The sequence below is a fragment of the Cryptotermes secundus genome, unplaced genomic scaffold (assembly GCF_002891405.2).
Source record: "Cryptotermes secundus unplaced genomic scaffold, Csec_1.0 scaffold60, whole genome shotgun sequence".
NCBI lineage: Eukaryota > Metazoa > Arthropoda > Insecta > Blattodea > Kalotermitidae > Cryptotermes > Cryptotermes secundus.
The window spans coordinates 650682-668404 of NW_019731568.1; the positions used below are offsets into that span (position 1 = coordinate 650682).

Genomic DNA, 17723 nt, shown 5'->3' on the forward strand with positions numbered 1-17723 from the left:
GGGATAGTTCGGGAACACAGAGGAAAGCGAGCGTCCTCCGTTGGAAGCCGTTACCAAGCAAAGGCTAGTGAAGACGTGACTGTGGACACTAGTGTGTGTGTGTGTGTAACAGTGACCTGTAAGTGTAGTCATGAGTCGTGTGTTACAGTGAGCAATAAATTCGGTCATCAATACAAAGGCCAATAATACTCACGCTCCATCACGTGACAATATTTATGTTATAGCTGTTATCACTATTACTATTATTACATATATGTATGTATGAATATTATTTTTCTCGCCGCATAATGGCATAACCATTGCAACTGTACTTATATTGATTTTCTCGCTTGTTACTGGTAACTCTGATTTTTCATGGAACTGTTGCTGCTATTATTATTTTATATAAACTGCTTTATTTTGTATTTTGTTTGCCATTTCTTTTGGGGAGTTTCTTTCTATGTATTTTTGCTAACGTTCTAACTGGCCTCTGGGCTGTTAAGTTTTCATGTAAATAAACAAGAGCTTAATTCAACTGAACTAAATTGTGCGAATTATACTACAAATTTAGCAACCTGAACATTTTTTCCATAATGTCTGCGGTATCACAAAAGAGTATGGATTTCTGGCAAATATCGTGGTACTTCGTGTTTCGTGGCTTTCATTTTCCTCCTTCATTTATTCTTTTCTCTCCAGAAGAATACCGAAGCGACTTTGGACATAGACCACTATTACCGAAAACCTATTTCCTGTCCTTTTAATTCAGCCAAAATTCGCCGTCCCATGTCAACCGGCAACAAGAAACAAAGTTGGTACAGCGGAATTATGTAATCTACGGAAATACGAAACAAGTTCGAGAAGGTAAGAATTGCAGAGTGGTATACATGTTACAATAACTTGTGTACCACTGTGCAGTTCTGTTAATGATGGCAACTGACTGCTGGGGCGACATCGCCTTCCCTTTCCATGGCAAGCCACGCAGCATCGAACGTCCTGTAGGCGCCCACACAGTGTCAACTATGCGTAGGACGGAGTCGTGTGTCTTTCATCAGAGAGCAAGGTGTGGGACTTGAACTTCCGTCAGAACACTGTCATCTGCGTGCACTTACACTGCATGACTGCACGACTCAGTCACACTGAATTCTCAGTCAGCATGCGTCATGTTAGATTCACAACATTCAGCACGATGTTCCAATGATGATGCATTCAACAAATGCACCATAATTTCGGCACGAATTAATAACATACGTCCTATATTGGAAAAACAAAAGAATTAAGAAAGAAGCAAAGAATACGAGAGTTACAACCAATTATATGGTAACAGAACCCGAAGAATAACGTAAGATGGGTATCACACACACACACAATACCGTCTTTAATGCAGCCTAACAGCTCACGGGTTGTATAACCACTTGGGCAGGGACATGTTTCGAAGAATTCCGTACTGGGATGTGTCACCGTGTAGATCTTGTGTGAACTGACGTTCCGGTTTTAAAGTTTTAAAAATTTTAAAATGATGTAAAGGGCGCATGCGTGCCGTGGCACTCCTTTTACGTTCTGGTTTCTTTTTACCATGCGGATATGTGATTCGTGGACGGTGACGTGTGTTCCGGTCACCGCCCCTGTGTGTGGAGTACACATATAAGATGGCTAACTAGTTTCATGCGAGCCACATTATTACAGCGCAGCATCCATCGGCAGTTCTGACACTCGACGTGACCAAGGGTCGACTTGCATCCAGTGCCGAAATTAACGTTGTGTGCAATGACACGCTTACTTCACGCATTTGTCTTCTCACTGTGATGTCTATGAACAAGGCGAGACTTGCCATTAACTTTCACAATGTTCTTTCATCAAAGCATTTTGCAAAACATCGCGCATAATAATTGCTTTATACGCCTATGCTATTGAAAAACCAAAATTAACAAAAACTTAATTTGCCTCACTTGTGATATGCAGGGGGTGTAGCACAGAATGGGGACAAGAGGAATGCATATAGAGTTATATTGGGAAAGCCAGAAGGAAGGTGACAAGTAGGAAGACCTAGACGTTGGCAAGAGGATATTTTGACCTGTACGGTGGTACGCGTGACGAAAATAGCGGGTTCTAGTTCGGATGACTGGATTTATTAGCACTTCGGTTACACTCTCTCTCTCTCCTACAATTAATACAGCGCTCTCTCTGAATTATGCAATTTACAGTTCACCGTTGCACACGCAATAGGATTCTCCGTCTTCTGTAGTCGTCTCCTGGAAACGGATCTCAACACATAAACTAGCACTTCAAATCACTATGCAGTCTTATTGTTATTTCGTCTTCGATCATTCTGTACTCCTCTGTCCTAATCTGTACTCAATTTACTTTCACAATTCCTTTAAATGACGGCTTCGTGTCCTTGACTCACAGGTTCTCGGCTACGACTGACTGTAAACAACCTTCACTATCCCCTATAAGCCTTCTGCACGGACTCCATAGAGAACATCTATTATTGTAGACGTGTTTTCAGTTCCGTTGCTTCGAAACGGATTTTGTAGCCCCCTTGTTCTACTGTTGCCTGGCGCTTACAACACAAAAAAAACAGCCTCATCTGTTGTTTCGTAACCTAGAAACGGACTGTTTACCAAGAATCTGTCGTCGCGGAAACTTGTTTACCAACTCGTTACCTAGAGATGGGTGTACATGTAACAATATTATGATGGTTCTTAGTGAAACCGGATGGGGTGGTAGGGACTGAATTCGTCTGCCTCAAGATAGGGACCTGTGGAGGGCTTGTGTGAACACAGTAATGAGCCTTCGAGTTCCATAAAATGTTGGGAAATTCATAAGCAGCTGAGCGACTGGCGGCTTCTCATGACTCAGCCCCACAGAGTTACACAGCTCTCACGTGTAATACCGGTAGAAGTGAGAAACATTGTGGATACATGGCAACATGCGCTTCCTGTCACCACACCTAGTTCACTTTTAATAAATTATCCGCAGTGATAATGTTGCACTACGTATGCCCCGGCGATGGCACGAAATCACAGAACAACGAACTGTACTCCGGTTCTTGTGGTCATAGGGAATGAAAACTAGTGAAATATACGAAAGAATGGCAATAGGGCGATAACAGTATGAGCGAATGGAAAGTGGGCGGAAAGATCCAAAGGAAGGCGATAGAATGCTGTTCTTATGCGCGTTCTGGGCGGCCACAGACTGAACTATGTATTGAGGTTAAGGAGTAGATCGATCACCTCATCCGGGACAACCAAAGAATTAGCATTGATGAAACTTCATCCGAAATGAGTATCAGGCACGGAAAGACGGCGCAAAAGTGACCTAACCACCAAACAAAATATTTTATACAGTATCACTGGGTTTTTGGACTTTACCCATCTTTCGGTATTCTAGAAAATATAAAATACGACGTTTCGGAAACAGAGCACCGGACGATGGAAAACGTAAAAAAACAGAAATTCTGAGTGTTATATACCATCGTCAGACGTTTCGGAAACAGAGCACCGAACGATGGAAAACGTAAAAAAACATCAATTCTGAGTGTTATACACCATCGTCAGAACCAGTGGCGTGCAGTACTATTATTGGTACGGGAAGCAGTGGTATCTAATAAATTAACTGCTGGCAAACAACTCACCAAAATTTACGTCACCTATTGAGTCAATAAGGTCGTTTTGTACGTTGTTCGATAAACCTGTAAATACTGTGCTGTTCTCAAGGTGAACATTGAGTTTATGGTCATATTTCCTCAACAAGTGAACTAATTCCACATAATTACCTCGGTCGATTGAATCCACGATTTTGTCATGACCACGGAGGGCAAGTTGCCACTTTCCTAAATGGCAGATGATATCAGTCAAGCGTTTCATTATTTCTCTTTTTTCTTTCACATTTTCATTCTGCTGTAGTATCGCCAGGCGCTTTTGGTTGTCAAGTTGACAGTCAATTCAAGATTTCCCGAACATAACAAGTTGCATTATTAAAATAATCTGAGAGTTCTTGTGTCGTTTCAATGCTTTATGAAGTTTGTTGATATCACCAAACCCAGTCTTGTTCAATACATTCTTTTCATTGAGAAACAATAGGCATGGCCAACAAAACAATTTTCCTATATTACGGCAAAACCGGATAACTACTCTGTTTTAGAATACTGGTCCAAATTAAATTTCCTCATATATAATTTGGTTTGTGCTTTAAGTTCTGGAAACTCGCATGTCGGTCGTCCTCTTTCTATAACTATTTTCTTTTCAGAAAAGTCCCCGTTTTAAAAGGCTTTCGATTGCACAGTCGCAGTCGCGTTGTCTGCCAGCATTCATTTCAGCTGTGGCCTGTGCGTGTAGTCTAATCACGCTCCTGCCCCTTGTACCACAATATCAGACTTGCTTCCCTTAAACTTGGATAGCTTCTTCCTGATGCGTCAAAATACCATCACAAACACAATCTTACGCCATATAAATATGGACTTTTTTTTATATATTTTAATAAAACTTAAGGTTACCTATAACACCCAACAAGACTGAAATCACATATAAACAGTTAATTTTCACATAACCATCGAAAGAATACATTACTTCGCTGGCCTAGCCAGCAAACCGAAATTTGCTTCCGTTGGCCAATTCGGATGGGACGAATTCGTACGGAGATTAACGAAAGGAGACTTGGTCCGTCCCACCAAGCAGGGAAAGGGAGGAGGAGGCGGCACGTGGTTTTGAGCAGGAACACGCTCTAAATGACAATATTCACATCCTTATTATTCAAATCGAATTATTTATATATGGCTTCTTTTCTTTTCGTTTCTTAATTATGGAAGCAATGCTTCCCTTGCCTCCATGCACGGCACGGTGCACGGTTTGCCTCGCCCTTTCTGACAGACGCAGCGATCAACTCCGAAATTCCGTATCCTTTCCTTTGTCATTCAGTCGATCGTACCATTAAAAGCAACAGAAGCAACGCGGACATAAACTGTAGCAGGCCTCACGTTGAACAGAGACATTTAAGTTGCTAAGACGGAAAGGAAACATGAAAAAGGTCGATAATTCTAAAACAGCAATTTTTCCGTAGTGTGAAGGTAGAAGTACATAGCACAGTTTTTATGCTTTCCATACCACGAAGGCTGGAGATGAGAGATCAGCTTCAAGGTCCGGTCACTTTTTCATCGAAAAATGCGCCTGCGAGGGGAGCCCGAACCCTGTCTGGACATGGTACGAAGAAAAGCACCCTTTATTGTGTGGAATACCTCCACCCTCATTCTTGCCCTGGATTTCTAGGAATGGGTGCATCTCTGACAGGGGGCTCTGCACTGCGCCAGTGACTGAACTGAGTAGGGTAAGAAGATAAGTATATTAAGCAAACTACATATACTATAAGGACCAACCGGGATAGCGTAGTCGGTATAGCGACTGACTATGGGCTGGACGACCGAGGGGTAGGAGTTCGAGTCCCGATAGGGTCAAGAATCGTTTTCTTCATGTCGTTCAAACCGGCTATGGGGCCCACCCAGCCTATCTGATGGGTACCGGGGGTTCTTTCCCCTGGGGTAAAGCGGGTGGGGCGTGAAGCTGACCACTCACCTCCAACTAGTGCCGAGATCAAGAAAATGTGAATCTATACATCCACTCCCCCATACGTCTTCATGGCGGAGTGCTTAATTAGCTAAACACAGGGACAATTTCTCCCTTTTTATTATAAGGTAAGCCAATATATTATGATAGATCACCGAACGAATTTAGAACAAACCATGTAATCCTTCATCAAACCCTACTTTCAAAATGTAAAGAAAGAAAAAAAAGGGTAAAGGTATCCCTGTAACAGGCTATGGAGGCCCATAGGATTGTGAGACGTTGAGGGTCCCACATTATCTAGACAATCGGCTCACAGATGACGGTGAGGTTGTCAGCCTTACGCCTCGGCCGCCCTTTACTACCCAGGAAGATTCATCATACTCATTTCTGCCAGAGGTTCAGTCGACCCCATGGCCATATGCGGCTGGAAGGATTGGGTCAATTGGAAAAATCCGCCTCATCGGGGCTCGAACCCGCGACCCTCCAGCTTGTAGCATAGTACCTCAACCAACTACGCTACCGCGTGCCCCCACTTTCGAAATGTGCCGAATTAAATTACCAGGTAACACAAAAATGTCACATTCCCTAAAGTTATAAAAAATACATCTATAAATCAACTTAATGGCAATCCGAACCAGACCAGGGCCCTTCACACCAGACATGTGCTCACGCGTTCTGCAGCTTCAGACCGATCATCATGACACGAAGCGACGTGGAGTCCGGTAACTATATTTCCCACAAGGAAATCGCCCGGAGTTATCAAGCAGCAAGAATTTATATTTTCTGAAGGGTTAGCAGTAACACTAACCCCTGACCACGGCCCAAAATCTGAGGCTTCCTACTGGTCCTCGTTGTGTGCCCTAACGTTTTCACCAAATATGGTTTGTGTCCTGCTGTAAGGCTTAAGTAATTTAAAATGTAGCAAAGCTTTTAATCTATGCGTGCTGCAGTCACCCCATCCTTACGAAATCTCAAGACCACCCTCACCCCCCCTCATGACATCGGCGTGGGACCATGCTGGTGTTGCGAGACGTCATGTCACACCTACACCTACACCATAGCCCTGCGAGTCGCAGGAGGCGACATAAAGGAAAGTCTCGAATCTGAGACAGTAAAATAAGGTTGCGAGTCCCAGGGGACTCGGACCTGAGAATGACTGCGCTGGCGAGGCCAGAAGAAATTGTAAACGACATACCCGGCCTCCCGTCAGAGAGAGCGCCCCACATCAACAAACCCGCAACTGCCTGACAGAAATAAAAATCTGGTCGTAAGCCCCAGATGGGAGCTTTATTCCAAGACAGACTGGCCGCCTGACAGTCTGTCGTAATATAAGCCTCAGACTCAAACTCCATACTAATTTATTATTTCAAAGCCAAGTGTACTATTGACATCGCATTAGAAACGGTTAGATATCCCTTCCTTACATTGCGGTAACATTCACTGAACCGGGTGACGTTGCAAACAAATTTGTAGATCTTAGTTAACAGCATTACCGACTCTGTGGTCAGAGTTCCTGACTACAGATCCCGAGGTCCCGGTTTCGATTCCCGGTGCTACAAAACTTTCTGAGAGTTGAACGGGGTCCACTCAGCCTCGTGGGGGCAAATGAGTAACTATTTCAAGGATATAGCGGCTCCGGTCTAGAAAACCGAGATTGATGGCTGTTGGGATTCTCTGCGCTGACCATGTGACACCCTATATCCGCAAAAGTTCGCAATAACTTCGCTGACAAGCGGCGGCAGCTCGGTCGGTATAGTTCGCTTTCGGACTACAGGCCACGGAGTTTGTTTGTTTGTTTGTAATTAAGAGCATATGAATTTTATTTTGCATATCTATATTTTGTACAATGTGCTGTTACTGAGTGTATATAGTATATTACTTATATCTTTTAGGTATGAATCTGATAATGCATATAAGATTTTTTTGGAAAAGCCAAGATGAAAGAATCATTAGAAAGACCTAGACGTAGGTGGCAAGATAATATTAAAATGGATCTTAGAGGGACAGGATGATGTGGTATGGACTGGATTGATCTTGCTCAAGTTTGGGACCAGTGAACTCTTGTGAACACGGTAATGAACCTTCGGGTTCCATTAGATGTTGGGAAATTCTTGAGTTGCTGCGGAACTGGCGGCTTTTCTAGAAGGGCTCAGCTCAATGGAGTTAAGTATGGATCTGATTAGGTTACAGTATGTGAAAACGATTCTAATACTGAATTACATTAAGACTGTGGTACATATGGGAACTAGTTGGGGGGGGGCATGTTGAACATTTTACAACATAAACCATAAAGGCCTATAGACAGTGAGCTGGTCAGCAAACGGTCGGGGGCGCTCCCACGTATTGTTTGGGGGGCTTACTTCTGCACAAATGCGAATCCGGCTTTTGTGCTTCATCTGGAATGCAAGCGTTACAACTTTTCCGTTTGCCGCAACGTATCCTTGGCGGCACCTGTAACAAGTCGGAAAACCTCTCGCTTGACGGGACAAACGGGCACTGCAGAAGAAACCAGTTAAACCCTTCAAGCTTCTGCTATACCTTCCTGAACACACAAACTGACCAATTCTCTTTACGCTGATATTCTGAACATACTTCGGTCCAAGAACAGTTTCCAACAAACGTTTGATATTCAACAGGGCCATGTAGCGGGGAGTGAATGTGACAGAATTGATCATTCAATAAGAACATTTCAGAATTGCTGAGGATCACCCTGTCAAAGATAAACAGAACTGTGGGTAGCGAGCAACGTTTCCTCCAAATTGCGCGAGGCCGCCCACTTTTATTGGTTTAACACGTAGTCAACTTGAATTAATACAAATAAAACAGAGAAAAGTAAACTACTTCTTTCTGTTATTTTTGTAAGCTTATAAATTCAGTGTCTGTTACGGAACTTTTCAGAAAGACGCTGCCCCCTTCCCCACCCAGGGTAGCCCAAGCCAAGGAAATTTCTGCTCAGAAGACGAGCATGGCTTGCCCAATTACACCCCCGGTTTAGAGGGCACGTTGATCGCGGGCTTCACGTTGAAATGATGGATGGAGCCAGTAACAGCGTCAGAAATCTGTTTGGACAGCCCTGATTACAGTCATGGTCGTATCTATGACGTATTCCGTATATGTTTATTATAACTCGCATTTAAAATACATACCCAAAACACTGAGGCTTAAACCGCTCCCGGGACGGCGGTAGACCGTCATCCTGGACAAGATGGGCGAGAATAAAGATAACAAAGCTGCTAGATCACTCTCACTCGTAATACACCCAGTGCCATCACGGGTGTTTAAATGTGGAACATTCATTCATCCAAAACAGTGCCATATTCTTTTTTTACAAAAATGTCACGGTCGAAAGCCCTAAAGTTTCTAATCTCAGAATAAAAATATAAAACACAGCATTCACAACTTATGCGCAGGAAACAAAACTACTACTTCGGCTGACACCAGCACCTTCAATGCTACTAGCGAACTTCCTTGTTCTGTAAAAGATCTGAGATCATAACGAACAGCTGAACACGACACTGTAATATTCACTCCATCAAACCTGTGTCAGTCTGTTTCCAACAAATTAAAGCAGTATTTCCTTAATTGTTTTCTCAGTAACAGTTACAGTTCAAAAACTGATCTTCCGTCCTCATTACAAACTGAAGTAAGTGTTCCTTTTGTAGTATCTGTCGTAATGAAAAAACACAGCACTGTAGCTAACGAGAATTCGAGTGACATATTCTTGGACTGCAGATGTTACCTGTCCAAAACAAATTAAACACGCACAGAAGTCTTTTCTTGAAACTTGTGATAAAAGCCTAATATCCTCAGCTTCCCAACAGCTAATTACATATCTTGAGTAAGATAAAAGAAATACAGATGCACGGAATCCTTTCTCAGAACATTCATGTTCAAAGTTTCGACTATCGCTAGCTGATTAATCCAAAAACAGTTGCTAGTTCCGTGCGTTCGTTCACAAACACAACAGTCTTGAGCGATGCACTACACTCCCAGCTGTACAGGTGTACGACGAACTAAGCAGCACCAGACCGCTAACCGACCGACCAACCAACTGCGAGCTGACGCTGAGACTGTGAAAGATGCAGAAGTGTAGCCCTGCACGGAAAAGACCAATCACAGCCACCTACTCCTCCAGGTAAACGATTCTAGCCCCCTTTCCGTTGCTTCAACCGTCGACGATGCAACCTGCAGTGTCAGTGTAACAAGTATGAAGGACCTTGGAAGCTGCGTGTTCTCGTATTGCATTGCCTCGTACAATTGCGTCGGCTTTGAAACAATTCCACTGAGTCAGGATCTACACGCAGCGTCCATTCAGTGTTCATGTTTAATTTCTGGGCCACAGCTCGGTCAATCGATAACCATCTCTGAATCGGAAGACCGGGCCTCATTTCCCGGTGAAGGATTTCTTTTCACTTGCGTCACCACATCAATGGATATCGGCGGCAATGAGGCAACACAGCTGAGGTAATCACTTGACTCAATCTACTGCTGAAGTTATGAATGGAGCTATACCTTTACTTCCCCATACGTCTTCATGGAGTTGTGGTTACTTCAACGACGTCTTTTCAGATGCTAAGGTTACGTAACGCATTTTAACCTGCTTGCATAAAGGTTAATGTGATCTCCATCCTGTCTGTGTATCCCCCCAACAACTTTTGAATGCCTGAACCAGTCTTTATGACACTTCGTTAAGTATATCATGGCACCTGCGCCCATCTCAATGGCGCATTTCATAAATCCCTATCATCAGTCTGCGTGTCCCTCCTATCGTTGCTAGTCAACAGCTCGGTAAAGTGTATTCCTCTTTTCTTTGCTACCAACGGCTTGGTACACACGTTGCCGCAGCAATGAATACACGAAATAATATAAGAATTGTTGGACGCATCATTTCTATGCGGTCTGTGTCTTATCAAAGGAGAGCTTATGGGTCTGTGTATCCCCTTCTTGTTGGGCAACAACTTGAAAGACGTGCCCGTCGCAATGAAGAATTGTTTAAGGCGTCGTTTCCTATGCAGTCCGTGTATTATCAAAGGAAAGTTGGCTATCAGTTAATCCCAAAACTTCTTGTTTAAGTTGGTTATTTAAAGGCGACGTCAGTACCGAGACTATATAGCGCCTATCTCTGAATAAGACGGATGGATTGAAGAAAATCAAGGAAAAGCCTCGGTGACGATAACCAGTCTCCAGCAGAGATCTGACCCCAGGAAATGCCAAGAATAAATCAGGAGTATAATTCCAGTTTATTAGTCTATTTTCATTATTACAATCGGTACAGGAAACGGGTACGGACTGGACGGCCCGGGTTCGATTCCCGGCAGTGCAAGATTTTCTCTTCTCCATAGCACCCAGACCGATTCTGGGGCCCACCCAGCCTCCTATACAATGGGTACCGTGGGTTCTTTCCCCGGGGGTTACGCGGCAGGGACGTGAAGCTGACCACTCACTTCCATCTAGTGCCGAGATCAAAAAAGGTGGAGCTATACCACCACTCCCCCATATATATTCATGACAAGGTGCTTAACTAATGAAGCAGAGGGACAACTTTTTCTTCCTTGGCACTACGGCCCCAGTGGGCATAGGCCTACCTCCATGAACTTCTCCGTTCACTTCGGTTTTTCTAGATCTTACACATTCGGTAGGACTCCTTGGGCGGATGATCAGCTCGTCGCAAGGCCTCTACCTGTATACAAACACAGAAAAACGCACACACACAAACTAAACATCCATGCCCTGGGTGGGATTCGAACCCACAATCCCGGTTTCAAAGCGGACGAAGGCAATACACGCCTTAGACCGCTCGGCTACCGTGACCGGCCAGGGACAACTTTACTTTACCTTTATTTTCCTTATTATGCGTCACTTTCGCGCTGAGCAAAGGTCGCACACAGAGGAAGTCGTGTTCAGTTGTCCTTCCACGCTTCATCACCGATATTACTGAACGCATTTCAGTCAGCCTTTGTGTCGATCTGGCTTCAAAGTGACATCCAACACCAACTAATTCACATCAGTTTTCATGACAATCTGCTACTCCAAACGGGGGTTATTACAAGGGCCTAAACAGACACATAATATCACCATGAACCTTTCGAAATGGGAATTCACATGAACACATCACCCCCACCTACTGACGATATCTGCAATACGCGGCATTTACCTGAAAATCCTCACACACTTACATGACTGTATAGCAACTGGCAATGGGCTGGAGTTCGAGTCCCGGTACGATCAAGAATCTTCTCTCCTTCACGTCGTCGAGACCCGCCCAGCTTTCTTTCCAATCGGTACGGGGGGCTCTTTCCCAGGGGTAAAGCAGTAGAGGCGTGAAGCTCACCACTCACTCCAACTAGTGCCGAGGTCAAGAAAACGTGGATCTATACATCAACTCCCCCCATACGCCTTCATGGTGCAGTGCTTTATTAGTTAGGAGCAGGGACAACTTTACCTTTATAGCATTAATTTAATTTAACATCGGTACTGCCCCACTTCTGTTCTAATGAGTTCGGGTGTCCACTGTTTTGGAGCTATTTAAAGAAGCTTTCTGCTCCATAGTGTAATATCAAATGGCAAGGCGATCATGATTGTTGGGTTGGAAAGGACACAGTGAAACGCTCGTATACTGGCTTACGCCATTTTCCAAATATCTTCATGGAAGCACCGAGGAAAAACCAAGAAAAACGTCAGTCGGGATGAAGGGTCTCACTACCGAGATTCGATTCAAACCAAAGAGAGGATGTAGCAGGTGTCATATCTTAAGAATTACTAACATGCTAGCACAGATCAGGTGCTTTCCTTCAGTAATATATACTGTCACACTGGGTTTGGGTTGGTAACCAGATTCACTGGAATCTTACAAATCATAACGGCACGCTTTCGCTTTACTCACTTCACAATTCACTACAGCACGCAATAAGTAGGATCAGCTTATCTCCACTGGCTGTTGCTTGGTAACGGGTTCAACAATGTCCTCTTCTTCCGCTGTCACCGGGTGGCCACTGTCTCGCACCCCATTGCTCCATGTGTGTCTTCACATTACCTAGCAACAATCGTCTATTCTGGCTCCACTATTCCCGTCTTTAAGCTGTCATATCACAATATCAAAGTTCTTTCTCACGTTTATTAACGAACCTCGTGAACTCGTGAATGGATGTAACACGACATATTGAACTGAATTCATGCATAGGTTATTTTCAGTGATGGGACGGAACTCTCTGTCGTAATGTTTTGATATTGTAACAAGTACTTACACTCGAATAGGGGGCATTCAGCATCGTAGTTGGTTGATGCTTTATGTTACAAGCCGGAAGGTTGCGGGTTCCATTCCCGATGAAGTCAGTGAATTTTTTAATTGACCTAATCCTTCCAGCCGCACTATGGCCCTGGGGTCGACTCAGACTCTAACAGAAATGAGTACCAGGAATCTTCCTAGTGGGAAAAGGGGGGCCGGCGCGTAAGGCAGACCTCACAGCCATCTGTGAGCTAACTATCTAGAAAAAGTGGTAGCCTCGACGTGTCACACACCTACGGGCCTACACGGCTTGTTACAGAGATTGCTCTACATTTTTACCTTTACTTACATTCGAACAAGAGGCCGCGCCATAGCTCAAGCGGTTGGTCGCTGGCTTCCCACCGAGGCGGCCCGGGTTCGATCCTGGGTCTGGTCAAGGGGGAATTGTGGTGGACAAAGTGGCGCTTGGGCAGGTTTCTTCCGAGTACTTCGGTTTCCCCTGCCAATCTTCATTCCACCAATTGCTTCACAATCACCCTCACCCGTCATCTGGGGCTGGTACAATAGACCAGAAGTGGCCGCAGTACAAGGGGCTTAATCCCGCCCAACTAGCAATAAAAAAAATACACTCGAACAAGACATAAGACCTGAGAAACTGTGGTCTTCCAATGACAGACTTAACATCCGGCTTATGCCCCTTATGAACTAAGAGACCCAAGTTACGGGTCTTCTGAAATTTGCAGCGGTGAACGGCTATAGGGCTTACAGATGTTGAAAACACAGTAGTTGTCGGTAACACAGGGGGATGTCTGCATTAGGGACAAATGTTTCTTTCGCCTCTTCCTGTCCAGTCGGAGTGTTACACAGGTCCACAGGCGCCAGACGGTATCCCGGGGTCCTCTGTGGTGCCGCCACCCTTCAACCTCACACCCAAATGTACAAGTATTATTCCTTAAGCTTTCTATCGGACTGTAACTGGCTGTTCTTCCAGTGGGGGTAAAATGGCAGTGGAGTGCCCATATTTAGAGAGTCCGGAAAATAAGCCATAGATCTTTACTTCCACCTCTCATATGCCTTCATGGCTGTGCTTAATTAAACCCAAGGATAACTTTATCCTACCTATGGAACGTAAAAACCCATAAAAATTAGAACATACAAAACTTTTGCCTGTGGTTCTGTATTGGTGTGAAACTTGGTCTCTGACATTAAGGGAGGAACATAAACTAAGAGTGTTTGAGAACAGGGTGTTGAGGAGAATATTTGGACCGAAGAGAGATGAAGTGACAGGAGGTTGGTGAAAACTGCATAATGAGGAGTTTCATAACTTGTTCTCTTCTCCAAGTATAATTAGACTGATCAAGTTAAGGAGGATGAGGTAGGCAGGGCATGTAGCACGAATTGGGGAGAAGAGGAATGCATATAGGATAATGGTGGGAAAGACAGAAGGAAAGAGACCACTTGGAAGACCAAGGTGGATGGACAATATTAAAATGAACCTTAAAGAGATAGGATGGGATGGTGTGGATTGGATTGATCTGGCTCAGGATAGGGACCAGTGGAGGGCTCTTGTGAACAGGGCAATGAACCTTCGGGTTCCATAAAATGCTGGGAAATTCTGAAGTAGCTGCAGAATTGGCGGCTCCTTAAGAAGGGCTCAGCTCCATTAGTACGTAAGTACGTAAGTATGGAACGTGGCGTTAGCGTTACGGGCACCGAACCCTGCTCTTCTATAACCAGAGAGTTACACTGTCAAACCATCTGTGTAATTCCGAATGTAATGCGCTCTCATCAGTCAAATATCTCCTGAAAACGATGGGTGTACATTACATTCGCGGGCACGGAATTTCGCTATAAATTTCAGCAGAAGCTACAACTGTAAACATTTAACTTCTTTTATTTTCCATTTTCTTTCTGCATTACCCAGTAAATTCGGCACGACTTGTGTGTAAAACCAACTCTAACCTACTTTCTTACTGTAGTGTAATGTCATGCCATGGAACTAGAAGCCACCATACCTCTGTACTTTCTAATCTTCTATCAATAACACCAACATGGCGGCAGTGGGAAACTTAGGTGAGAGCGAGAGAACTGTACTGCCATATTAACAGTTAATTGGTGCGGTAACAGAACTCCTAACTAACTCCGTGGACCTGAGCCCCTTTTAGAAGCCGTCGGTAGCTCAGCCACTCACAAATTTTCTAACATTTTGTGGAACCCGAAGGTTCATTACCTTATTCAAAAGAGCTCTCCACTGATTTCTATCCTAAGCCACATGAATCCAGTCCATACCAGCCCATCCTCACTGTGATCCATCTTAATATTATCCTTCCATCTACGGTTAGGTATTCCTAGTGGTCTCTTTCCTTCTGGTTTTCCCACCAAAATCCTATATGCATTCCTCTTCTCCACCAATGCGTGCTACATGTCATGCCAATCTCATCCTCCATGACATGAGCATTGTAATTATACATGGGGAAGAACACAAGTCATGAAGGTCCTCATTTTGCAGTTTTCTCCAACCTCCTGTCATTTTAGAGACTTTAACAAATAAGTAACTTTTGATAGGACTTTTTCTGCGAAATGCATAATAGCCACAGAGCGGCAATGTGAAATCTGTATTTGGCATTCGGTTTCACGGTGATAACTGACTGAAGGTAGGTATGTGACATTTTGCACAGAAATGCGCCATGAACTTACCAGTGCCTACAAGTTCTGCAGGTACGAAGCTCATACTTACAAACAACGGGGCGATGTCTAACTTTGTCGGGTATACGCACAGCAGTCGGTATCTGTATCAGCGGAAACTATGCACAAAATTGGACACTATAAACTGCAGAATAATTGATTTATACGTCAAACTTCATTATACAGGCTGAAGCAAGTGAAGTAAAGTAGGCATCCAAAACATCTTTACATAGCGTGTTACTTTTTCTTCAATTCGACTGCTCAAAATTGGCGTGCGTGTTATATTGGAGTGAATACAGCACTTACACGTACTTACGTGCGGTCCCACAGACTCATGGGTACTGCAGCACTGCATGTGGAGAAGAGTGCAGCTGCTTACTCACCTGTAACAAATAAGAAACATGTCATAACCTGCATTGCTATCAGGTTTTGCTGCATTCAGCACGTTCACGCGTGCTCTACGCGGACATTTCTGCGGTTAAATAAATTTTTATAGACAGTACTGTCAGCAACGACAGAGGGCATACTCCACTTTTCAGCAAGTACTGGTATCACTGCCGATCACAATGGCATGACCTGTCTTCGCCCGCTCAAACACTGGGATAGTGGGTTCGAATCCCACTCGAGACATGGATGTCTGTGTGCGTTTACTGTTTCTTCGGTCCTGTGTGCATGTAGTAGCCTTCAGACGAGTTGATCCCCGTCCAAGGGGTCTTACCGAATGTGTATAGATTAGAAAACTGAAAAAGCGGCCAAGGACCAACAAAGGGTTGCAGAGGCATAATAATAATAATAATAAATAAAGTAAAGTTATCCCTGTAACAGGCCGTGTAGGCCCATACGGTTGTGAGATGTTGAGATTCCCACATTTTCTAGACAATCGGCTCATAGATGGCGGTAAGGTTGTCAGCCTTACGCGCCGGCCGCCCTTTACTCCCAAGAATATTCCTGGTACTCATTTCTGTTACAGGCTGAGTCGACCCCAGGGCCATAGTGCGGCTGAAAGGATTAGGTAAATTGAAAAAAAAAATCCACCTCATCGGGTCTCGATCCCGCGACATTCCGGCTTGTAGCATAGTACCTCAACCAACTACGCTAAATAATAATAATTGGTATCACTGCTTGGTATTATGTTCATTTATCAGAAGTAAACTCTTACCATACACATCCGTCCAATGCCGAGGTCTCTAATATGTGGGAGCTTGGGCAAAGAGTAACATTGCATTTATTACTGCAGACATAATCTACTGCCTAATAGTGAATCAAGATCTGAGTCCCATACTAATATTTGCCAAAGTCCGTGAGGAAGGAGAGACAGAGAAGTGAACACGACCTGCCCATATGCATTTCGCGCTAAGAACGCATTTAAACGGTATGAGAGGCCGATGCACTGCTTCAAGTGAGATAAACTTCAGCAATGATTAAAAGAATTCTGTTTCCTTGCTGTGAGGGGGACAGTCGAAACGCAGAACCATTCAACACGTTCCACTGCGACACTATTTTCACTCCGACAGATTATTTAAGCTTGTACTCTTAGGCTGGGGTCACACGAGCGCACGAAGTACGTCCATTGCAACGAACGTACTTCATGACGTACGTTGCTGAGGACACCACAGTTGCAGAATGCGGTGCGTAGTTTCTTGTCTGTAATGGAGCCAGAAGAAGGCGTAGCATTCGCATCTCTTGTTTATTTCTACAACCCACCACACAACGGTAGTTACAACGGACGAATTTTGTGCGCTCGTGTGGCCCCAGCCTTAGAGGTCCGGTCTAGAAAACCGAGATTAACGGCCGTGGGTATTCGTTGTGCTGACCACATGACATCCTCTGTCCGCAAAAGTTGGCACTAACTTCGCCGACAAGAGGCGGTCGCTCGGTCGGTATAGTTCGCTTGCGGACTACAGGCCACGGTGTTTGCTCTTTTTTTTTTTTCTTTTTTTCTTTTGTGATATTCATGATGTGTATTTGTATCAACCGTCTTACAGTGCACACAATTTCACTTTTCTCCTCACTACATGTTTCGGCACTAATGTGCCATCTTCAGTTGTGGTTTTATTTACGTCAAACCACTGCACTGTATGCCATCATGTCTCCTTCTTAAAATGATTAAAATGTATATATGTCATGATAATAAAATTTATGTATTAAAACTTTTCAAGATCATCTATATGTCGCACTTCAAATTCGCGTGTTATGTCGATCCTCTCCTATGGGAGTACTCTTCCTATATTCTTGTATATATTGTGTGCAGTGTTGTGTCCTTCCCTTGTGATTGC

General features: G+C 44.1%; 1 protein-coding gene across 4 annotated transcripts in view; it reads right to left on the minus strand.

Annotated features, from left to right (window-relative positions):
* LOC111867047 (protein TANC2) overlaps positions 1–17723 on the minus strand; it is a 634194-nt gene that overhangs the window by 151923 nt on the left and 464548 nt on the right. For 2 of the 4 annotated variants that reach the window (XM_023856515.2, XM_023856513.2), the window contains exon 1: positions 8684–9622. The exons of the other annotated variants lie outside the window; for them this stretch is intronic. In XM_023856515.2, the coding sequence (XP_023712283.1) occupies positions 8684–8834 (151 nt within the window). In that variant the 5' untranslated portion in view covers positions 8835–9622. Of the gene's footprint in view, positions 1–8683; positions 9623–17723 lie in introns of those variants that run through there. 4 annotated transcript variants of the gene reach the window in all.